The sequence below is a fragment of the Symsagittifera roscoffensis genome, chromosome 7, assembly GCF_963678635.1.
Source record: "Symsagittifera roscoffensis chromosome 7, txSymRosc1.1, whole genome shotgun sequence".
NCBI classification, from domain to species: domain Eukaryota; kingdom Metazoa; phylum Xenacoelomorpha; order Acoela; family Convolutidae; genus Symsagittifera; species Symsagittifera roscoffensis.
This window is the reverse complement of record NC_087068.1, coordinates 4361079-4386713: the sequence shown is the minus strand read 5'-3', so window position 1 is coordinate 4386713 and position 25635 is coordinate 4361079. Positions and strand designations below refer to the sequence as shown.

Below are 25635 nucleotides of genomic sequence, written 5' to 3'. Positions count from 1 at the left end.
AATGTAACAAAAAACTAAAAGACCATTTGATTTTTGTTGCAATTTGTGACTGATCATTTAGTGCTTTATGTCTTTGCATTTTTATTTTAATGCATTATTCGAAAATTTTAATCTTTTGGCCAAAACTTATTTGTTAATAAAAAATTGCATCTTGATTTTTCTGATTTTAATTTCAACATGTGAAGGTTTTTAGACTTAATGTTTTCGACGGAGACATCCATTCACCATGCAAGATGAAAACATTGATTAATTCAAAATTGGTTTAAGAAGTTGAGCGGGCAAAAGGTACATATTAGGGAAAATCATTGCGCGTAAAAAGTTTGAATTTCTGTAACTGTAGTTTTGTTTTCGACCCCTTTTGTTATGAGTCTCGCAAAAAGTCTCCTAAAGTGTATTTTGATTTTATAAAACTCTTAATTTCCCAAAACAATTTCTTAAAAACATTTTAAAAAAAATAGATTACAATATTTGAGTCAATGGTGAAATTTCGAAAAGCAATTGAGATGTTTTGTAACCTTTTAACCTTTTAACTCATCTGGGTAGAAAAATTTACCAAAAAACAAAAATTTTTACACAAAGATCCCTTTAAATTAGCTGCGCGAGTACTACGTTACGTGAAAAACAACTAAGCCAGATTATTCATCAAACTAGAACAATGTGTACAGACTTTGATACAAAAAACAGCAACAAAAAAGCATCATGAACAACTTTTTGTGTTTGAATTCAATTGAGAATCCTCGCTTAAAGGGTTTTCTGAAGCTGCTCAATTGCCCTAAGACTCAAATAAAAATATAAAGCTTCGTGCCAATTTGCAAATATAGACTGTAATTTCTCCCTTTTACCCTGCCATAATTGTCATGACGTATATGAAATTTACTTGTTACCTGAAAATAATTATACTTTTAAAAATTTTCCTGAAAAAAAATTCTTTTTTTATCCTTGATTCAATGCGGCGCACCATCAGAATCCAATTTTTGAAAAAAAAAAAACAAAATTTTCGACATAAAAATTAGTCAAGTAGAGAGTTTTTGCCAGTCACTAAACAATAGCTATTAAAAATGGGCAGATAATTTATACAATGAAAAAATAAATTTTTCTAATTAAATGTCTTTTAGCTTCAATTTAGTATCTTGAAACACTGCAGAAAAAAATTGTCTTCAGTAATGTCTTCCAAAAATATTTGAGGTAAGTCACATTATTTATAGAAAAAAGACGATAAATACATCCCTTAATTCTTAGATCTAATGAGACTAGGAGATAATAGCGTAAGATTAAGATTGGTATTAGACTAAGAAGTTGCACGAATATATCCGGCCGAAAATAAGATAGTTTGAGCCTTCAGGAACAGATGGTGTACCTTATCTGAAAATACTCTACGAGTAAACCACCTTCATTCATGCGCGGAAGACAGTTGAAAAGGCTTTAATGAAATTGAAGTAATACTAGACAGTTTGAGCGCTTTCCTTGGAAATTGAAGTTCAAAACAAAAACACGTGAAAAAATCTTTTTTTTTTTGAAAAAATACAAGGCATTTTAAGTGTTTTAAGTGACAATTCGAGTAGTTCTTGTGGTCTTTTCTCTTGGAAACACGGACTTTTTCAGACTGTTTTCTTTCACACAGGAGGAATAGCCCCCTTTGTTTTTTTGTTTGATTAACTCATCTTACTTTGTTGTTTGCTTAGTCTGCTTAACAAGTTTATTTCCTATAAAATTTTCAAGGGTCATAAAAAGTTAAGTTAAAAAAATAGTGGTTGAACATTTAGTTATTTGGAGTTTTCAACCAGGAAAACAAGCAAAGTCGTAATTATTCAGTTCATCTTTTATCTAGAACCGCGGTTTATATCTTACTAGCTTAAGAATTGACAAAAGTTTCAAAATAAAAACATTAATTTCGATCTCATTTTTTGCCTATCTCAAGGATTGTTTCTTCTCTATTATCTATAAATGAACCCGAATGATGCATATATTTCGATTAAATTGGCGCAGAATAAGTATGCTTTCCAGAGTGAAACAGAAGAAATAAAAGCAATCATAGCAGTACCTTTGATACAGGCTGTTTTGAGACAGGCTGCTTAATACATTGCATCGTACATTGAATCCAAAAAACTAAATCTGCCTCGATCGAAACAAGACTTTTTTTTTCATCCTAACGGAACAAAATGGGTATTCAAATGATTTTATTAAATAATACTATGATTATTCGATAAAAAAAAACACATAATACATGCGAATAAAACTTCATTCTAAAGCATCAGCTAATTTTATATAAATTTCCTGAAGCACGAGGCTAGGTACCCAGAGACAAAACGGCTTTTTTTTCCTTTCCCCCACCAGCGAAATTTTATTAGTAAAACTTTGTTCACATTATCGGGTTGTTACAAAAATTGGTATGCGGACTAATTAGGCTATGACAAACATGTTTGGTCTTCATACTTAACCTTGTGACAGCCCTCGTTACAACAGAACATTGATGCATGTGTGAGGTGGGGGGAAAGGAAAGAGAGCCCATAAAACAAACTGACCAAGAGGACGGTTTATAGGTTTGCAAACATCGTTCGGCAATTTGCATGCCTTAGAATCACTTACATTTTTACTATACATCTATCGCATTCTGAGTTATGCGAAAAAGTGTTAGGATCATCGATCCTAAAATATTCTTCCTTTTTACTTACTTAAAAAAATTACGAAAATGTGAATGTTATTTCACTATATAGCATCAGCAAAGTTGTTAAATTTGTCCTTAAGCACGAGCATGCTACATACAGACATCAACTGGATGAGGATAACGTTTTATCTGTTTGCAAACATCGTTCGTCGATTGGCATGTCTTAGATTTACTACACTTGTGTCTGCAGCGATAGTCCACGCAATACACATCGCCATAACATTCGATGTCCAGAATGCATACAGAACCTGAGAGCCAATCTGAAAACAGATTCATTTGATGCAAATCAATTGTTAAATTTATTGAGCATGGGCTTTTACAAAATGTATTGTGCTTAAAAATGTTTCAAAATGGGTGCAAAAGTTTTTCATCAGTTATAAAAAGCATTGCTATTTTTTCTACCTACAGGCTTCATCATCAACAAGTTACCTGCTTCCATCTGGATACTTGCTGGAGCAAAAAAAAATGACGCTGAAAATGATTACTCTCAAAACTTGCTAAACAGAGACAGTATAGAGTACTTAAAAATTTCATAAAAATAGAAGTTTTTTGTGATTTTGGGATTAAGACTCTTCGCCCAGTCAATCAAAAACTTACAAAGATTTACAAAAAGTGTTTTATCCTTCTTTATTCATACATAATTTCTTCCATCAGTCTTTTGTTCTGAAATTCTAAAATGAAATTCTGAAATAGGGCAGTTATTTTCCTGCCGTTACCGATGATTGGTTCAGCGATTTGTATCTAAACAAAAAATATATCATGCTCTTTCCCAATATAGCCCTCCCAGCCATGTAGCAAAAGAATTAATGCCCGCTTAGCCCGAATCAGTTTATATTGAGTTTGAAACAGTAGTCATTCATAAGTGCCTTTGTACAAAACTGCATCCAAAATTTGTTAGAGCTGAACTAGCACTGCGTAGAATGATGATTAATGTATACAAACAGTATATTTCACAGTTGCCATTTCACCGTGCATGTTTAATTTTTTATCTCATTCATTTACCGGGGAATAGATTACTGGGATGACTAAAATAAGAAAAACACAGTACCATTCAGGAATCTCTGCATATAATTAAAAATGAGGAAATTACTTGCTGCAAAATTTGGGTCGGAGCATTGGCATAGGGTTTAACGTTGATCCCTTAGAACCAAAATGGCCTGCAACAGTTTTTTCTCAGTTTTAGACAAAAACCATTGATGACTTAGTTGGTATGGCTGATACACAAACGGTTCCCCAGCAATGACAAAAATCTCCCAAACAGTTTTGTTTTACCGTTTAAAAGAAAAAAAACATTCCGTTCGAAACGCGACTGGGCTTTCTCCACTAACACTGCCTTCCATTTTTTTTTCTTGTTGCTTTACCTTTAGTTGTTGTCGTTTTGGTTGCTGGCTCGGTTGTCATTGCTGTGGTTGTCGGCTCGGTTGTTTTCTTTGTGGATGTCGGCTCAGTTCTTTTCTTTGAGGTTGTCGGCTCGGTTCTTTTCTTTGAGGTTGTCGGCTCGGTTCTTTTCGTTGTTGTTGCCGGCTCGATTCTTTTCGTTGTAGTTGTCGGCTCGGTTCTTTTCGTTGTAGTTGTCGGCTCGATTCTTTTCGTTGTAGTTGTCGGCTCGGTTCTTTTCGTTGTAGTTGTCGGCTCGTTTCTTTTCGTTGTAGTTGTCGGCTCGGTTCTTTTCGTTGTGCTTGTCAAGTCGGTTCTTTTCGTTGTGGTTTTCGTCTCAGTTTTTGTCGTTTTGGTTGTGTTTGGCTCGGTAGTTGTCGTTGCGGTAGGTGGCTCAGATTTATTTTTATCCTCGCATATGCCACAATCATTCTCTTTCGCTTTCTGCTTGCTGCACTTGTTGAAGTTGTCGCAGCTGGTCGCTCGGGGACATTGGAAGTCGAACATGCAAAACTTACCACTTTTATAATTGTCCTCGTCCAAACAGAGAGTTGTATGTAGAAACGTCATAACAAGTAGGAGGCAAATAGCAAAAACCTAAGACAAAAACATATTCAATTGAGAACGCTCTATTTTGCATCAATTTGCTTCCTCATTTTGTTTATTTTCCCAAGCCTGGTAACACACAATGGAAAGATAGAAATATGAAGAGGTTGATTTTTGATACAGGCGATGTCTTCAAGTTTGAACGTCCTAAATTTCTGAAACTTTCGAAAAAAGTTAAATATTTATTGATTGTTTGATTGTGGATAAAACTTACTTTATGAGCCATGAATGGGTTTTCAACAAAATAAAAAAGATCGCATTAAATTTTTTCTTAAAAGAGCTGCTGCTTCAAATTTTAATCCTATTTATTGTATTTTTTTAATTGCGCGGGACAAACGCGCCGCCTTAACAAATTAAGTTCTATTTTCAAAAAACACTGCGCGATAAAAAAAATACCTTAGTTTTTATTAAGAAAACAGAAACCGTTCTGTCTCATCATGGAAGCTCACAGTATAAGAACCAAAATTTAACAGTACTGGAGAAAATTAGGCTCTTTTTCCTATCCCCGCACTTCACATAATCATCTATGGCTCTTTCTCCTTTTTCCCCCCACCTCACATATTCATCAATTTACTTTGTAACGAGGGGTTTTACGAGTTGTTTAAGTATGAGCACCAAATATGTTTGCCGTAGCCTGATTAGTCCGCATAACAATTTTTGTAACAATCCGATAAACTGAAAAAAATTGTACTAGTAAAATTTCGCTGGTGGGGGGGGGGGTAGGAAAAAGAGCCGCATCAATTTACGCTGTTTTAAAAGGTTTAGTATGAAGATCAAAAGTTGTGGAAAAAAGATTTTGTTTTCGATAGCAATTTTTCAAGTTCGCGCCATCTCAAACCTATGCATTTACACGGAGCGACGAATGGTTTTACAAGATAAATTATGTGAAGCAATTTTGTTTGACATACCCTAGTTAGCTCATCCAACGGTTTTTTTTCTACCCCTTATTCCGCCTTTCAAAGACTCTACTTCGATTTTTGTTCTATTTGCAATCGTGGCTTAACGAGTTAATGTACGATTTACGGTCTGAAAATCAAATCTGTTTACAATTGTTATTTTACTATTAATGAATAGTTTCATTGCATTATGACAACATTGAGATCGTTTTTTAACTTTGAAACTTTAAGGTGAGAGGAAAGGAGAAAAGCACACGATTGAGAATTCTAAGTTTTGTGCAGGTAAAAACCTTTCACATGATATCACCATAATGTATCTACTCGAAATTGTATTTAACTTAACCTAAAAAAAAGAAATAATTGTATTAGTTGTGATATTTAATTTACGTTTCAACCCCATGAAAAAAATTACAATAAAGTCTGAATAATTTACAAAATAGCAAAAACCTTCAATTCTCTGTAAGACAAACAGTAAAAAAAACACAAAACATGGTAAATGATTTTGCATGTTTTTTTAATACTATCTCCAATTTTTATGCCTTTATCAACTCTGGTTTGAATTTCGATTAAAATTGCCAATGCAGTAAATGAAATTTCTGCATACGAATATATACGGTGCGAATATAAAATGCCACTTTATATTGCTTACCAATCTATATATTTTTTTAAAAACAAACATTTTGAAAGCCTGCATCAAGCTCGTGCAATTTGAACTACAACCAACATTACGTAAAACCATTATAACCTGATAGAAAAAAGTAATTGATCATTTTTCTTGCTTTTCTGCTTTCCCAAAAACTCGCATGTATTCCAAAATGAACACTTTTTGCTTTTGGGGGTTTTGTTTTGAAAAAGGCTTCTGGATTTTCTCTTTTCTCACGAAGATATCCACATAACTGCATGAAAGAGAACCCTAAGCTCAAAGCAGCGATTATCCTTCTAAAAATTTTATTAAAAAGCGGGTCCGATTACAAATTCAGAAAACTAAACACGCACAAAAAAAATTACTGTTAGCGTGTAGTTTTATTTCTGTTCTCGCTTACCAAATGTTTTTGAAAATCGTATATTCCTAGTTTTAAGTACTTTAAGAAATTATAATCGATTATAAAAATAGTTACTAGTAGTAGAAGAGTGAGGGAGAAAGGGGGGGGGGGGGGTGGTTGAAGACCCCCATGTATTTTAGATAGGGGATAGAGCATCCGGTCTGCAAGCTATGTATTACGATAGGGAATAGATTTCCCAATGTATTAAGATAGGGAATAGGTTTGGCAATGTATTAAGATACCAGGTTTCAGATGGTAAGCAAACGAATTTTTTGGTTTTGTGTGTAATTGTCTAGTTTTTTTCGCAAAAGTCTCGGCGCGCGTTATCTAATTCTTTTTTATTACTGGTTAATCAGGTGTAGGTTGTGAAATTGAGGTAATATATTTAGTTTTTTGGTGCATGGTAAGTCACTGGTAAGAGATTTTGGGCAAAAACTAGGAGTTTTTGTCACCAAAAATAGAAAATTTTTCATAAAAATGATAAAATACGTTTTGCTGTAATTCGATCTATTTTATTGGGTAACCTTATTTTTTATCTACCTGACACTATGCAGAAATTTTCTGAAACTTCGAAAAAGGTCAAGATTTTCGGAAAAAATTGCAAAAATTTAAAGTGTTTGGAAAAAATTGCAAAATTTTCAAATTTTTGGAAAAAATTGCAGAAAACTCATAGGTTTGGTTAGTTTTTTGTTAATTGCGATCAAATTGAAAAACAAATTATGTACAGAGTTTAAAATTGAGCTCAAGCTGTATTTTTAACGGTATCATGTTGAGACAATGATACAAAAATTTGAATAAGTTTTTGGATTTTTCCAAAATTTTCACACAAAATTATGAAATACGATAAATTTCAGCATTATTTGAGTAACAAAGTGATTTTATAAAGCTCTCAACCTTAAAAAGAAAGCTCATAAAACCTGGAGCAAAGATGAAACTTGCAGAGGATAGTGAAAATAAACGCAATTTCAGAGAAAGTAAAGCAAAAATTATTCAAATCTGTCAAAAATTTTCCATTTTCAACCTTTTATTTGGATAATAGGACTCGCAATACAAATGAACATCAATAGCATTATTTCATAACATTTCTAGATTTTTGCTCAATGATTAACCCAAATTTGTACGACAATTACAAAATCTGAGAAGTTATTCACCTTAATAGTACAAAATTTCAGATAAATGATGAAAAAAGAACAGTTAATTGATAAAACTGACTAAAAATGAGATAAATTTTTCTTAAAAATTTATTCGATATTGGCTCAAATTCAACAAATTCTTTTTCATAACTAATGATTATCTTTCTGTTGCTTCTACAACATGATTATCACAAATTTCCGTAGAATTCTTTTATATTTAAAGGTTATTCTTACCTTCTGCTTCTTATATATTTTCGCTATTGAACAAACAATTTGCTGGCAGAGATGAAATTAGAACTGATGCCATCTGATTATTTTGATAAAAATTTAAATGTCTTCCTCAAGGTTCGCTTGTTAGGTGCTACAGTAAACTATTTAAGCAAAAATACAAATTTTGGGATCAATAACTATCACTTTTCTGGAAAAACAGTCATTTTTGATGATTTTCCATAGAAATTTTCTATGTTTAAAGGTTATTCTTATTTTCTGCATATTATATGTTTTGCTATTGATCAAATAATTTGCTGTCAGAGATGAAATTAGAAATGATGCCGTCTGATTCTTTTGATAAAAATAGTAAATTTTTTCCTCAAGGTTCCGTTGTTAGGTGCTACAGTAAACTATTTAAACAAAAATACAACTTTTCAGATCAACAACTATCACTTTTCTGGAAGAACAGTCATTTTTTTAACGATTTTCCGTAGAAATGTTCTAGGTTTTAAGGTTATTCTTGCTTTCCTCTTAATGCTAGATTTTTGCTATTGAACACACTTTGCCAGAAAATTTAGTCAAAAATGGAGAATTTAGGAGGAAAATAGTATCAATTGAACGAACAATTTGCTGGCAAAGATGAAATTAGAACTGGTATGGTCTAATTATTACGATAAAATTTGTAAATATCTTCCTCTATGTTCCCTTGTTCAGTGGCTGCATTAAACGATTTAAGCAAAAATGCAATTTTTTGGCCAATAATTATCCCTTTTCTTGCAAAATAAATTTTAAATAGCTTTTTATGGTGAAAACATTAAAAAAATATATGTAAAAAATGAGAATATAATTGTGTTTTAACAACTTAAGAACAAACTAGGAGCAGTTCTATTAGTTATAATCTGAAAACCTCCGGAAATACCCAGGGGAACATAGTTCCCAACATCTACAATATTTAAAAACTTCTGAAAGAGCGCGTCTCAATAATTGATTTAGCAAAGGAAATCAAGGTGCAAACTGGAACAACTGTGCAATTTTCGGATTTTTGTTCAGCAAAATAAAACTCTATATAGTTTAAAAAAAATAATGAAATGTAGATCTTGAAAGCAATTTTTTGATTTATGCTCTATGTATCTTCTTCCAAAAGATGTCGGATTGAGTTTACTTTACAAAAATTATCCTCAAAACATCTGTTTTTTCATATAAAATTATATTATATATCAAATGATAACAAATATTTTCTAATGAATTACACATAAATACAAGTTTTTGACCCTTTTTATGTCGCAGTTTTTCTTAAAATATGGTTTATGAGCTAAACTTTAGTAAAATTGTCTCAAAACTCCTAATGAACTAAAATGAATTCTATCTCATTTTCTCAGTTTCTGCTTCATCTTCTATGTGTCAAATTAATCCAATTTGAACAAAATTTTACTTGAAAATTGAATTTTTGATGGAAAAAAGTATCGTTTCAACAAACGATCATTAATCCGAAGCTGAATTAATACCAAGAATCCTTTGCTAAACGTCTTTAAATGATTTTCTCAATTTGATAATTTTCTTTTGCTGTTTCAAATCTGATTTTCTATAAGAAAGTAAATTTTGGGTTGAGATTGATGTATATTATTATCTTGAAAGTTTAAAAGTTTAGCACAAACAAATATTTTTTATCTTTTCCAGGTCAGTTATCAATTTTTTTTACTGAAATCGTCAAAAAAACAGTAGAAAACTATTATTGTTAATAAATCAACCCCCCATATTTGCTTAATAACGCACTACTCTATGAAAACTTTTACAATAACTAAACAGGGAAAACTTTAAAAGGCACAACATTTCACTTAATCTATGTTTTATAAAAATTCAGTTTTTTTAACAAAATTTCAACAAATACTTAAGCAATCATTAGCATATGTTATTCACTTTTACTACAAAGTTATCACAACAGTATCTCCGCAAGCATGCAACCAATGGAGTTTTTACTCTAGATAAAGATTTCGGATCGTTTTCCATTCTCGAAAATTTGGACTCGATTGTTGCTGGTTTTATCATCAGTCAGAACCTTTGAATAAAAAAAATGGCAGGCCAAGAATAGTGATGAAAACACTCTATAATTTTTACAAGAGTTCTTTCAAATTTTTTGCATAGACTTTTCAGATTCAGTAAAAGTTTTTATTCAAAGTATTTTCTCCTAGGTTTTTTTTAAAGGGTTTACAATTTACCTTCTCTTGGAGTGTTTTTTGAGACTGCTGAGCATCTAATTCATCATCATGTTGATAAGGCTTCTTCTTGAAATTATTAAAGAGCTTCTCGCTGTTATATGTATAAAATTTACAACTGGAACACTTTAAAACCCCACAGTGCTTACGATGTCTTGAAACGTCTTTACGTGTGTATTCTCTGCCACATTCAAGACATGCAACAGTTTTGTTTCTATTCAGTGACAGCATCTCAATAAATAAAGAAAGAAGTTGAGAGGAAATGGGAGATGCAGAAAACCCAAATTGGTTGTTGTCAAGTCCTCAAACAGTGATGAAAATACTATATAACAGAGAGATAATCATCAGTTATGAAGACGATTTTGTTGACTTTGAGCCAAAATCGAATAATTTTTCAAGAAAAATTTATCTAATTCTTAGTCAGTGTTTGCAATTAACTGTTCTTTTTTCATCATTGATCTGAATTTTTGTACTATTAAGGTGAATAACTTCTAAGAATTTTTAACTTTTGTACAAATTTGGGTTAATCATTGAGCAAAAAGCTAGAAATTTTGTGAAATTTTGCTCTTATATTTCGTTTGTATTGAGAGACCTATTTCAATTCTCCCTGAAGTGGACAAAAAATCAGTTAATTATCCAAACAAAAGGTTGAAAATGGAAAATTTTTGACAGATTTGAATAATTTTTACCTCATTTTCTCTAAAATTGCGGTTATTTTTACAATCTTCCGCAAGTTTTAACTTCAATTCAGCTTTTATGAGCTTTCGTGTTAATGTTGAGAGCATTATATAACCGCTTTGTGACTCAAATAATGCTAAAATTTATGTGCAAAAATGTTGGAAAAATCCACAAAAAAATTTTTTTGTATCATTGTCTCAACATGATACCGTTAAAAATAAAATTTGAGCTCTATTTAGATCATAATACACGGAGGTCTTGAAGCAACCCCCACCCCCACTCTCCCTCACTATTCTTCTACTGTTACTTTTAAATTTTTCTTTTATAAATCGCTTTGATTTCATTTTTTCAAATTAAATGCCGAAGTGTTATCACACACATACTCTCAGTGTGTTTTCGTTTGTGTGTTTGCGTGTTTGCGTGTATATTGGCTTAAGAAATGAAAACCAAAGATTCTAAAACGTGTACTGGCTTCTAAAAGATTCTAAAGTGTGTAAGATTCTACAACTAAAGTGTATTGGCTTACAAAACCATGTACTTACTTAATATCTGATACCACTTTTTGCGAGAAAAAAGCAGCCAAAAAACGGCCGAATTAACCCAAAGAAATGTGTAACTAAAATAAATTAAAAACATTTTGGTTTTTGTTGCAATTTTTGTCTTTTCATTTGATGCTTTATGCCTTAGCATTTTCATTTTAATGCATTTTTCGAAAATTTTACTCTTTTGGCCAAAGCTTATTTGTTAATTAAAAAAATGCCTCATGATTTTTCTGATTTTAATTTCAACATTTGAAGGTTTTTAGAAATAACCTTTTTGACGGAGATATCCATTCAACCTGCAAGATGAAAACATCGAATAATTCAAAATTGGTCTGAGAAGTTAAGAGGGTAAAAAGTACATTTAGGGAAAATCATTGCGCGTAAAAATTTTGAATTTTTGTAACTGTAGTTTTGTTTTCGACCTCCTTTATTATGAGTCTCCTCATTATGAGTCTCGCAAAAAGTCTCCTAAAGATTATTTTCCCGAAACAAATTCTTAAAAACATCTTTTAAAAGTAGATTACAAGATTTGAGTCAATGGTGAAATTTCGAAAAGCAATTGAGATGTTTTGTAACCTTTTAACCTTTTACATCATCTGGGTAGAAAAAATTTACCAACAAACAAAATTTTTTACACAAAGATCCCTTTAAATTAGCTGCGCGAGTACTGCGGTACATGAAAAACAACTACGCCAGAATTTTAATCAAACTAGAACAATGTGCACAGACTTTGATACAAAAAAAAGCATCATGAACAACTTTTTGTGTTTGAATTGAATTGACAATCCTCACTTAAAGGGTTTTTTGAAGCTGCACAATTGCCCTAAAATTCTAATAAAAATATAAGGTTTGTGTCAATTTGCAAATATATATTGTAATTTCTCCCTTTTACCCTGCCATAATTGTCATAACGTATAAGAAATTTACTTGTTACCTGAGAATAATTATACTTTTAAAAATTTTCCTGAAAAAAATTCTTTTTCCATCCTTGATTCAATGTGGCGCACCATCAGAATCCAATTTTGCCAAACACTAAACAATAGCTTTTAAATATGAGCAAACAATTTATGCAATGAAAAAATAAGTTTTTCTAATTAAATGTCTTTTAGCTTCAATTTAGTATATTGAAACACTGCAGAAAAAAAACAGAAGGGCAGTCGAAAAAATAGACATCATAGTTATATTGATATGGTTTTTTTGTTTCTTTAGAGAGGTATTATGCAAAACATCTAAAGCTAAGGTCTTTTTCAAAAGCTTCGGCAACAATGTTACTTAGTTTTTATCAACTCTTTTGATTCAACGCGGAGGGTTTTTCAAACACGCGCAGAACATTTCTTTTACAATTGGTTATAAAAACCGATAGTAGCAAATGTCGTCACTTTTCAAATCGTTGCTGTCAAGATTTGCTGGCGTTTATTGATAAATTCGAAGCCAATTTACGAACGCCGAAAACAGCCGAGAAAATGGCCATAAAAACATTGCAAATGAATATTTCAACATTCCACACGCAAAGTTTGCAGCTGTTGTGCCCAAGAATTATTATGTCATTCTTCCTGTAGTGGTTTTTAAAGACAGCAATGCTCACAATACACTTTCAGCGAGTAGATTGCGTCCTCTTAAGTGTTCCATTTATCAATTTTTTATCTGACGATTTTCAGTGGGTCCATTTGCATGACATGTGTGTCGGGTTGAGAGGTTTTCAGGTTTTCATCGCCCCGCTTCCTTAAGGTTGCCAAACCATTCTTTGCTGTTTTTGACAGTATTTTCAGTTTAACTGACCAAGCATCATTCACTTTCGTGTTTTTGTGCATCATTCACTATTGTGCATCATTCAAACTTTTCATCAATCCTTTTTGTTTTTGTTCCGATTTTCAAAGAAAAAGCCGAATATGTGTTTTTGATGTGGTCTTTTCAATCAGTCAATTTTCGTCATCCTAATTGTTCTCATTCAAAAATCTGAAAGATTTTTTCAAAAAAAATAGCTTGTTTTTTTTGTAAACGATGGGGTTTCAAGTTGCTTATTTGGCTAAATTTGGATTAGTAAATTGCGATATACTGCGTTATTTGACAAGCGTTAGCTGCAAGAAATGCCGTCCAAAAATAAATGTGGCAAGTCACATTTTTAGACAGAAGACGATAAATGTATCCTTTTATAGTTTGCATTAGCGTGTGGATGGATAAAATGAAGAAAAAAAAGTTTTTTTTTATTGTGTCAATTTGTCAAGAAAAAAAAATTTTTTTGAATCGATGTTAAAGTGCAATTGAAACATTCAGGGCTTCAACTTTATATACGAGAAGTCTTGTTATGGCTAAATGTGTGATGTTAAAATTAATAGGGCGATAATTCGTAACAGGCAACAATTCGTAATAAGTGTCAATTCGTATCAATACAATCGCAAGTATAATTGGATTGGTAAACCCGTGAACAAATCTCTTTTTGAAATAAAAACATTAGGCATTTCGAGTGTTTTAGTGACATTTCAAGTAGCTCTCGTGGTCTTTTCTCTTGGAAACACGTGGACTTTTTCAAACTGTTTTCTTTTACGCTAGGGGAATAGCACCTTTTCTTTGTTTGATTAACTCAACTTACTTTGTTTGCTTGGTCTGCTTAACAAGTATCTTTCTTATAAAACTTTCAAGCGTCAGATAAAGTTAAGTTAAAAAAAGATTGGTTGAATTACTTGGGAGTTTTCAACCAGGAAAACAAGCAAACTCGTAAATATTCAGTTCATCTTGTACCTAGAACTGCGGTTTATATCTTACTAGCCAAAGAATTGACAAAAAATTTCAATCTAAGCATCCTTCGATCTCATTTTTGTCTACCTCAAGGATTGTTTCTTCTCTGTAATCTATAAATTCAAACCCAGATGGTGCGTATTTCAATTAAATTGGGGCAGCCCGGGTTGACGGCCATAAAAGAAAAAAGCTTATCATACAATTTTATGTATGGCGGTTATGGAAAAAAAAAACGTTTATCATACTGTTTTCATACAAAGCTTAAGAACTGTATTAACCTGAAGTGGACAAAAAATCAGTTAATTATCCAAACAAAAGGTTGAAAATGGAAAATTTTTGACAGATTTGAATAATTTTTACCTCATTTTCTCTAAAATTGCGGTTATTTTTACAATCTTCCGCAAGTTTTAACTTCAATTCAGCTTTTATGAGCTTTCCTGTTAATGTTGAGAGCATTATATAACCGCTTTGTGACTCAAATAATGCTAAAATTTATGTGCAAAAATGTTGGAAAATCCACAAAAAAATTTTTTTGTATCATTGTCTCAACATGATACCGTTAAAAATACAGTTTGAGCTCTATTTAGATCATAATACACGGAGGTCTTCAAGCAACCCCCACCCCCACTCTCCCTCACTATTCTTCTACTGTTACTTTTAAATTTTTCTTTTATAAATCGCTTTGATTTCATTTTTTCAAATTAAATGCCGAAGTGTTATCACACACATACTCTCAGTGTGTTTTCGTTTGTGTGTTTGCGTGTTTGCGTGTATATTGGCTTAAGAAATGAAAACCAAAGATTCTAAAACGTGTACTGGCTTCTAAAAGATTCTAAAGTGTGTAAGATTCTACAACTAAAGTGTATTGGCTTACAAAACCATGTACTTACTTAATATCTGATACCACTTTTTGCGAGAAAAAAGCAGCCAAAAAACGGCCGAATTAACCCAAAGAAATGTGTAACTAAAATAAATTAAAAACATTTTGGTTTTTTTTGCAATTTTTGACTTTTCATTTGATGCTTTATGCCTTAGCATTTTCATTTTAATGCATTTTTCGAAAATTTTACTCTTTTGGCCAAAGCTTATTTGTTAATTAAAAAAATGCCTCATGATTTTTCTGATTTTAATTTCAACATATGAAGGTTTTTAGAAATAACCTTTTTGACGGAGATATCCATTCAACCTGCAAGATGAAAACATCGAATAATTCAAAATTGGTCGGAGAAGTTAAGAGGGTAAAAAGTACATTTAGGGAAAATCATTGCGCGTAAAAATTTTGAATTTCTGTAACTGTAGTTTTGTTTTCGACCGCCTTTATTATGAGTCTCCTCATTATGAGTCTCGCAAAAAGTCTCCTAAAGATTATTTTCCCGAAACAAATTCTTAAAAACATCTTTTAAAAGTAGATTACAAGATTTGAGTCAATGGTGAAATTTCGAAAAGCAATTGAGATGTTTTGTAACCTTTTAACCTTTTACATCATCTGGGTAGAAAAAATTTACCAACAAACAAAATTTTTTACACAAAGATCCCTTTAAATTAGCTGCGCGAGTACTGCGGTACATGAAAAACAACTACGCCAGAATTTTAATCAAACTAGAACAATGTGCACAGACTTTGATACAAAAAAAAGCATCATGAACAACTTTTTGTGTTTGAATTGAATTGACAATCCTCAATTAAAGGGTTTTTTGAAGCTGCACAATTGCCCTAAAATTCTAATAAAAATATAAGGTTTGTGTCAATTTGCAAATATATATTGTAATTTCTCCCTTTTACCCTGCCATAATTGTCATAACGTATAAGAAATTTACTTGTTACCTGAGAATAATTATACTTTTAAAAATTTTCCTGAAAAAAATTCTTTTTCCATCCTTGATTCAATGTGGCGCACCATCAGAATCCAATTTTGCCAATCACTAAACAATAGCTTTTAAATATGAGCAAACAATTTATGCAATGAAAAAATAAGTTTTTCTAATTAAATGTCTTTTAGCTTCAATTTAGTATATTGAAACACTGCAGAAAAAAAACAGAAGGGCAGTCGAAAAAATAGACATCATAGTTATATTGATATGGTTTTTTTGTTTCTTTAGAGAGGTATTATGCAAAACATCTAAAGCTAAGGTCTTTTTCAAAAGCTTCGGCAACAATGTTACTTAGTTTTTATCAACTCTTTTGATTCAACGCGGAGGGTTTTTCAAACACGCGCAGAACATTTCTTTTACAATTGGTTATAAAAACCGATATTAGCAAATGTCGTCACTTTTCAAATCGTTGCTGTCAAGATTTGCTGGCGTTTATTGATAAATTCGAAGCCAATTTACGAACGCCGAAAACAGCCGAGAAAATGGCCATAAAAACATTGCAAATGAATATTTCAACATTCCACACGCAAAGTTTGCAGCTGTTGTGCCCAAGAATTATTATGTCATTCTTCCTGTAGTGGTTTTTAAAGACAGCAATGCTCACAATACACTTTCAGCGAGTAGATTGCGTCCTCTTAAGTGTTCCATTTATCAATTTTTTATCTGACGATTTTCAGTGGGTCCATTTGCATGACATGTGTGTCGGGTTGAGAGGTTTTCAGGTTTTCATCGCCCTGCTTCCTTAAGTTTGCCAAACCATTCTTTGCTGTTTTTGACAGTATTTTCAGTTTAACTGACCAAGCATCATTCACTTTCGTGTTTTTGTGCATCATTCACTATTGTGCATCATTCAAACTTTTCATCATTCACTTTTGTGTTTTTGTTCCGATTTTCAAAGAAAGCACCGAATATGTGTGTTTGATGTGGTCTTTTTAATCAGTCAATTTTCGACATCCTAATTATTCAATTTTGACAGAACTCATTCAAAATCTGAAAGATTTTTTTTTTGAAAAATAGCCTGTTTTTTTTGTAAACGATGGCGGTTTCAAGTTGCTTATTTGGCTAAATTTGGATTAGTAAATTGCGATATACTGCGTTATTTGACAAGCGTTAGCTGCACAGAAATGCCGTCCAAAAATAAATGTGGCAAGTCACATTTTTAAACAGAAGACGATAAATGTATCCTTTTATAGTTTGCATTAGCGTGTGGATGGATAAAATGAAGAAAAAAATTTTTTTTTATTGTGTCAATTGTTCAAACAAAAAAAACTTTTGAATCGATCTTAAAATGCAATTGAAACATTCAGCATTCAGGGCTTCACCTTTATATACGAGAAGTCTTGTTATGGCTAAATAAGTGATGTTAAAATTAATAGGGCGATAATTCGTAACAGGCGACAATTCATAACAAGTGTCAATTCGTCTCAATACAATGGCAAGTAGAATACGCTTGCTCCGCTTCGCTCAGCTGCGCTTACATGCGGCACGAGAGGATTACTGCTCGTGAATAAGTGTTCTCCTCTAAGTATACTGTTACAAATTGTCGCTTGTTACGATTTGGCGCCTGTTACGAATTGTCGCTTGTTACAAACTGTCGCTTCACCGTTTTGATCTAATGAACAAATCTGTTCACAACTGATAGTTTTTTAACATGCAAAGATTCATTGCATTTTAGCAAAGCTAAAATAGTTTTTCAAAAACTGAAATTCGAAACAATTGTATTAAGATTTTGAAAAAGTTTTCCGTGTGAGGCTCCATGCAAATTGAATTAGTAATTTGCGTCAGCCATCAATCTGATTATACGTTTCCTCTAAATTCACGGTGGTCAGCGACGACATTTATGCGCCGCAAATAGTTGCAAAGGCTTTGATGAAATTGAAGTAATACTAGACAGTTTGAGCGCTTACCTCGGAAATTGAAGTTGGAAACCCGTGAACAAATCTCTTTTTAAAAAAAAACATTAGGCATTTCGAGTGTTTTAAGTGACAATTCAAGTAGCTCTCGTGGCCTTTTCTCTTGGAAACATGTGAACTTTTTCAGACTGTTTTCTTTTGATCTAGGGGAATAGCACCCTTTTGTTGTTTGATTAACTCAACTTACTTTGTTTGCTTGGTCTGCTTAACAAGTATGTTTCTTATAAAACTTCAAGCGTCAGATAAATTTAAGTTAAAAAAGATTGGTTGAATATTTAATTATTTGGAGTTTTCAACCAGGAAAACAAGCAAACTCATAAATATTCAGTTCATCTTGTACCTAGAACCGCGGTTTATATCTTACTAGCCAACGAATTGACAAAAACTTCAATCTAAACATCCTTCGATCTCATTTTTTGTCTACCTCAAGGATTGTTTCTTCTCTATAATCTATCAATTCAAACCCAGATGATCCATATTTCAATTAAATTGGCGCAGCCCGGGTTGACGGCCATAAAAGAAAAAAGCTTATCATACAATTTTATGTATGGCGGTTATGGAAAAAATGTTTATCATACTGTTTTCATACAAAGCTTAAAAACTGTATTAACCGTTTTTAGAGAAAAACTTCTGCTCTATTTCCATCTTTTGAATCTTTCTGCTCAATAAAAACATGGATGGTTTTAAGTTTGGTCAAAAAATGCTTATCATAATATTTTCATATATGAAAATTGTATAATATGAACTTTTTCATGAGCAAAAACAAAAAATTGAGATAAAAAACAATCAATCTTTTTTCTGCAAAATTTGACTTTTTGTGTTTATAACGTAGTCCAGGATCAGTTTTCACCCAAAAAATCCAAAAATCGCAAAAAAGTGTTCTTCTTGTGAACACGACTATGATTTTTTGTTTCATTTGCTAAGATAAAAAAAGGTAAAAAAGCGGCCGTTTTTCTCAATTACCAAAATTTTCAAGTCAAATCTTATCTAGCCATATACAAAAAAATACATTTTTGGTATAAAATTACATGTGAAAAAGCAAAATTTACCGTAGGTGGCAAAAATTACCAATTGCAGTTTATCTGAGTAGTAACTGCCAGTTACACTCTGGGTTTTTCTTGTGACATTAAGCCCAGGGTTAGTATTTCGGATGAACACAGAATTTCAAAACAAATTTTTTGGTACTTGTATTTATGGAAAGAAAGCTTGTCAAACAATTTCGTAGTATGGAAAAAATGCCGGCTCTTTTCCAGTTCCCCCCTTCGATTTTTTCGGAAATTTAAATAATATATGAAAATTCATCTAAATTGATTTTTTTGATGTTAGAAAGTGCATTAAAACGTGTCAGCGTGAACAAGTGAACAATCTTTCACAATCTTTCTTCCATGCAAAATGCGTGTGAGCAATTTCTGAACAGCTTTAATTTGAAATTTTACAAGGGGGTGGAAAAGGGGAAAAGAGCCAAAATGCCTGTCATAATTTTTCAAAGTCTGGAAAAATGCTTCTCATGCTATTTTCATACCATTTGTTATTGGTCTATGCAATAGTATGATAAGCTTTTTTTTCATAAAATGAAATAGTTTTGATAAGCATTTTTTGTCAACCCGGGAGAGTAAGTACTTTTCCGGAGTGCAACAGAAGCAATAAAAGCAATCAAAGCAGTACCCAATCAGATTTTGAAATTGGCTGCTTAATACATTGCATCATTCATTGAATAAAAAAAAGTCAGGTTGCCTCGTTCGAAGCAAGACTTACGCATCATCATAACGCAACCAAATGGGAATTCAGATAAATTTACTAAATAAAAAATGATTACTCGATGAAAAATGATAATACATGCGAATAAAACTTCATTATAAAGCATCAGCTAAGTTGATATAAATTTTCTGAAGCACGAGGCTAGGTAGACAGACATCAACTGGACGAGGATAACGTTTTATTGGTTTGCAAACATCGTTCGGTGATTGGCAGGTCTTAGAGCCACTACACGTGTGTCTGCAGCCATAGTCTACGCAATACTCATCGCCATAACAATCGATGTCAATACGGCATAGATCATCTGAGGGCCAATCTATAAACAGTTTCATTTGTTAAATTTATTGAGCAAGGGCTTCTTTTGCTTCAAAAATGTTTTAAAGTGGGTGCAAACCTTTCCCTCATTTGTAAAAAGCATTTTTCATCTGATTCAGAAATAATTTGCAATTTTCTCTACTTACAAGGTTCATGATCAACAATTTACATGCTTCTGTGTGGATACTTGCTATCGCAAAAAAAGATGACGCTGAAATTGAATTCTCTCAAGGTTTGCTAATCAAAGACAGTATGAAGCACTTTTAAAATTTCATAAAGATAGAAGTTTTTTGTGATTTTGGAAATAAAAACTCGTCGCCCAGTCAATGAAAAACTTACAAAGATTTCCATCAAGTGTTTTATCCTTCTTTATTCATACGTAATTTCCTCCTACAGAATTTTTTTCTGAAATTCTAAAATGAAATCCTGAAATAGGGCAGTTATTTCTCTGCCGTTACCGATGATTGGTTCAGCGATTTGTATCTAAACCAAAAATATATCATGCTCTTTTCCAATATAGCCCTCCCAGCCATGTAGCAAAAAAAATTAAGGATGATTAATATATAAAAACAGTATATTTCACAGTTGTGTTTTCACTGTGCAGTGCATGTTTACTTTTTTTATCTCATTCATTTACCGGGGCATAGAATACTGAGCTGACTAAAATATGAAAAATCCAATATCATTCAGGATTTTCTGCATTTATTTAAAAAATCATTTTTTTAGCTGCAAAACTTGGGTCTGAGCAAAGGCGATGTCTTTAAATTTGAGCGTCCTACATTTCTGAAACTTTTGAAAAAAAGTTGAATTTTTTTTGATTGTCTGATTGTGGATGAAACTTACTTTATGAGCCATGAATGGTTTTCAGCAAAATAAGAAAGATCGCACTAAAAGGAGCTGCTGCTTCAAATTTTAATCCTATTTATTGTTTTTTTTTAATTGCGCGGGAAAAACACGAATTAACAAATTAAGTTCTCTTTTCAAAAAACACTGCGCGGGAAAAATTACAATTTCCAGTGAATAAAAACTAAGGGTGAGAAATCTCGGTTTTTTAAGAAAACAGAAACCGTTCTTTCCCATCATAGACGCTCACGGTATAAGAACTAAAATTTAACATCACTGGAGAAAATTAGGCTCTTTTTCCTTTCCCCGCACTTCACATAAGCATCAATGGCTCTTTTTCCTCTCCCCACACCTCACATATTCATCAATTTACTTTGTAACCAGGGGTCTTACCAGTTTAAGTATGACGACTAAAAAATGTTTGTCATAGCCTAATTAGACCGCATACCAATTTTTGTAACAATCCGATAATCTGAACAAATTTTTATTTAAAAAAAGTCACTAGTGGGGCGGGAAGCAAAAAGAGCCGCATCAATTTACGTGATTTTAAAAGTTTGAGTATGAAGACCACAATTAGTGGAAAAGCGATTTTGTTTTCGATAGCAATTTTTCAAGTTCGCGCCATCTCAAAATTATTCATTTCACGGAGCGACAATTGGTTTTACAAGATAAATTATGTGAAGCAATTTTGTTTAAAATACCCTAATTAGCTCATCCAAACGCTTTTTTCTACCCTTTTCTCCGCCTTACAAAAACTTTTTTTGATACTTGTTCTATTGCAATCGTGGCTTAAAATCAAATCTGTTCACCATTGTTATTTTATTAACAATGACTAGTTTCATTGCATTATGACAACATTCAGATAGTTTTTTAACTTGGAAATTTTAAAGTGGGAGGAAAGGAGAAAAGCACACGATTGAGAATTCTTAATTTTTTGCTTGTAAAAATCTTTCATATGATATCAGCAAAATGTATCTACTCGAAATTGTGCTTAACTTAACCTACAAAAAGAAATAATTGAATTGTATGTGATATTTAATTTACGTTTCAACCACATGAAAAAAATTGCAATAAAGTCTTGAATAACTTACGAATTAGCAGACACCTTCAATTCTTTGTTAAACAAACAGCAAAAAACACAAAAATGAGTACGGACATGATAAAAGTTTTTACATAATTTTTTTTTCTATTGCATACTATCTCCAATTTTTTGCAATTATCTACTCTGGTTTGAATTTTGATTGAAACTGCCAATGCAATAAATGAAATTTCTGCATACGAATATAAACGGTGCGAATATAAAATGCCACTCTATATTGCTTTCCAATCTATTTTCAAAGCCTGCAACAAGCTCGTGCAATTTGAACTGCAACCAACATTACGTAAAACCATTATAACCTGATAAAAAAGTAATTGATCAATTTTCTTGCTTTTCTGCTTTCCCAAAAACTTGCTTGTTTTCCAAAATGAACCATTTTTGCTTTCGGGGGTTTTATTTCGGAAAAGACTTCTATATATTTTTTTACTCTCTCGAAGATATTCTTACAACTGCATGAAAGAAAAGCCCTAAGCTCAAAGGAGCGATTATACCGATTATCCTTCTAAAAATTTGATTAAAAAGGGGGTCCATTTACAAATTCAGAAAACTAAACAAGTATAAAATAAATTTCTGTTAGCTTGTACTTTTATTTCTGTTCTCGCATACAAAATATTTTTGAAAATCGTATATAAGAAATCGTATAATTCGTGTATACTAAAAAATCGTGTTTTAAGTATTTAAAGAATTTATAATCTATAAACTAGTTACTTTTAAATATATTTTTTTATAAATCTGTTTGATTTTACTTTTTCAAATTAAATGCCAAAGTGTTATCACACAATTACTCTCACACGCAAACACACAAATATCATATATATATATATATATATATATATATATATATATATATATATATATATATATATACTAGCTTACAAAATGAAAAACAAAGATTCTAAAATGTGTACTGGCTTCTAAAAGATTCTAAAATGTGTAAGATTCTAAAACCAAAGTGTACTGGCTTACAAAATGAAAACCAAAGATTCTAAAACGCAGCACTGAGCCTTGGATATTTCAGTGTGATTATGGCTTCTCCAAAAATCAGCTCTAATTCAAAGCTAAATAGGCGCTCCAAAATTATTTAGAGATGATTCAGCGCCAATTCAGTGCCAACAACTTTAGCGCAGATTCAGAAATTTTTCAGTGCTGGTTTCGAATAGTATCTTTGTTTTTGTTCCGAACAGCATCTTTGTGGCCACTCATCAGGGCCTGAAACAGCAATAATTATCTTTGCGACGCCAATCCAGGTTACCGCATTTTTTGTAGTCTCTTTTAATTAAACTACAGTCGGAACATTAAAGGCTCTGCCTTGTTTTGAGTAGTCTTGATTCTGTTATACAAGAAACAGAACCCAAAGAAGATAACTTCATCTCGTAAAAGAAAATAAAGAGGAAAAATGTCAAGCTAGCAGTAGATTTTTTTTGAAGTCCCAGCTTACTAAGAGTTATCCCGAAAATGGCGACTTACCGATGGTATCTGTGAATCAAAGATTTTCGCTATTCCAATTGTAATTAGATTAGTTCAGCGTTACAACCGTCCTAATATGATTCCTTGCAAACTTTGAAAAAAGTGGCAAACTGCAAATACAAGCAGATTTTTTATTAATGTTTCGACCGAGACGGTTCGAACACAAGTCAGTTTTTGGCGAAAAATCCATAATCGAGAAAGCTCTAGTGTCGAACTCAATCGAGCTGGGGTCGAAGCATAGCATTTTTTGGTCGAAACGGATGAAACATAAATCGCAAACCTCGACCAGTGAGAGCATACCAAGCAGTCACTAAATGCCAAAGCCCCGTTTGAAACTAGCAATTGACATTAGTTTTAAATTTGTCAGCGTCCATTTTTACTTTTTCAATGAAATTTTTCTTTTGCGGAAAAATCGCAGTAAGTTTAATTTTAGTTGGAAAATTAAGTTAATACTAAGAAAAAGAGAATAGGAAGATTCAAAAAGTCGCATTAAGTGCTATGTTAGGTTTTCTACTTTACTTTTTTTTATCTAAACCGAACGTTTTGGTTAAAAAAATATATTCAAAAGAGAGGCGCAAAACAAACATAAAAACAACAACTTGCCATTTATTGCAAGTCAATTTCTGCCGATTGATTATCAAAACTAAAATGAATTGTTTCGATGCATTCAAAACTTCGATGACCTATGAAATATTGTCTCATCTTCTTAAAAAGTTTATAGGACCAGGTTAACAGCCTCCCCTTTGAAAGCCTTCGGGGAAATGCTAACTTGGTTTGGCGTTCGAATTTTCAGCCAATCAGAAGAAAATTTTTTTTCTTACTGGCAGCTCTTAGTTTTTTAATTTTAAATTGAACGCTGGGGTGGATTATCTTAATTTGGTCTGTTTGGGTGAGGGCGATGTTTCCGTTTTTGAGAAAAAATAGCTTTGCTTTTACTTGGGCAATCAAACTTATAAACTATCAAAAAATTTGGATAATTACAAAAAAATCTATTCAAATATCTATAAAAACTTCAGAAATGAATTGATGGATAGCTCAGGAACAGGTTTTTCTATGATTCCCTGAAAAAAATCTGACATTTGAGGATTGTTGAGTAATCAACAATACACATCAGAGAAGTTACATAAAAATATGTTCAAAATAATACTTTATTGCTTTATTTTTTAATCTCTTGCGATTAACTTTATTGGAGAGGGACATTGATTTCTTCTTGGTGTAATAAGTTTCTGTTCGAGACCAGTTTCAGACCATTTTTGTTGTAATTTTTCAGTTTTGAGGATCAAGGATATCTGGCCGAGAGCTTGCAAACTTTTCCTAAGATCAAGTCACCATGGTTGCCTTGGCAAGATCTTACATCATGAAAAGTGAAAAGTGCAAGAGCTTTCTACTCTTAGTTGAGCAGTTTGAATGTTGCCAAGATTTTCCCACACGCCATGGTTGTCTTGCAATGTTTTGCAAAGAAATCCTTGATACTTGGCTAATCCATGAATAACACTGATCTTAACACTGCAGGTAATCATTCCTTAAAAGTTGTCCTTTTGAGGGGTGGCATTTTGCTAGAACGGATTATTGTCTTAGGTTATTATGATCATTGTTGTTCATGGAGTATCCAACTAACGGCCACATATAATAGGGGGGTCTTTTTCTTGGAAAGGGGGTGGGGGGTCTGGCACATGTACAGATTACATACGTGCCACATATCGTCTTTGAAATCGTCAGATCGTGTTTTTGACCCCATGCCATGGCAACGATAGTGTGTGAGGACAAGCTCCAGCTCATTTGACCTCTAGCTTCAGGTCTACCACAGCCTGATCTATTTCAGCTGCAAAAGTTCTGGACGTGTGAAAGTACCACGTGAAACTTCCAGACGCAAAAAAAAACGACCTTCGCAAAAAAATAGCTTCGCTCAACAAAATAACACAGTCTGGAATGTGGGGAGATAACACAAATGGACTATCCACGACAGAACTGTTAAGGCCTACTGATAGCTCCTCTGCAATTCGCAGGAACTACATTATTATATATTATTATAAATAATGATGTGTAATAAGGGTGGGGGGATGGTGAGCACACTGTATCAACTTGTTTAGTAGTGTGTGGGGTCAGGGGGTGAGTTGTCCTGCGTGTGGCCTGGTCGACTACAGTGGTCTGAGGGGGAGTGAGGACTGTGGGGTGAAGATGCAGGTGGCTGCTGAAATGGGGGCCACTTATGGCATACAAGTCAATGGCAGCCAATGCGACATGGTCGCCCCTCCTGTGAGTCGACACACCAT

The 25635-nt window shown here is 32.6% G+C and overlaps 1 protein-coding gene across 2 annotated transcripts in view; it reads left to right on the top strand.

The window, feature by feature from the left end:
* LOC134851390 (uncharacterized) overlaps window positions 1-25635 on the top strand; it is a 77237-nt gene that overhangs the window by 8751 nt on the left and 42851 nt on the right. Inside the window, exon 2 of one of the 2 annotated variants that reach the window (XM_063867450.1) lies at window positions 25453-25618. The exons of the other annotated variant lie outside the window; for it this stretch is intronic. Within the exon in view, the coding sequence (XP_063723520.1) occupies window positions 25453-25618 (166 nt within the window). The remainder of the gene's footprint in view (window positions 1-25452; window positions 25619-25635) is intronic. 2 annotated transcript variants of the gene reach the window in all.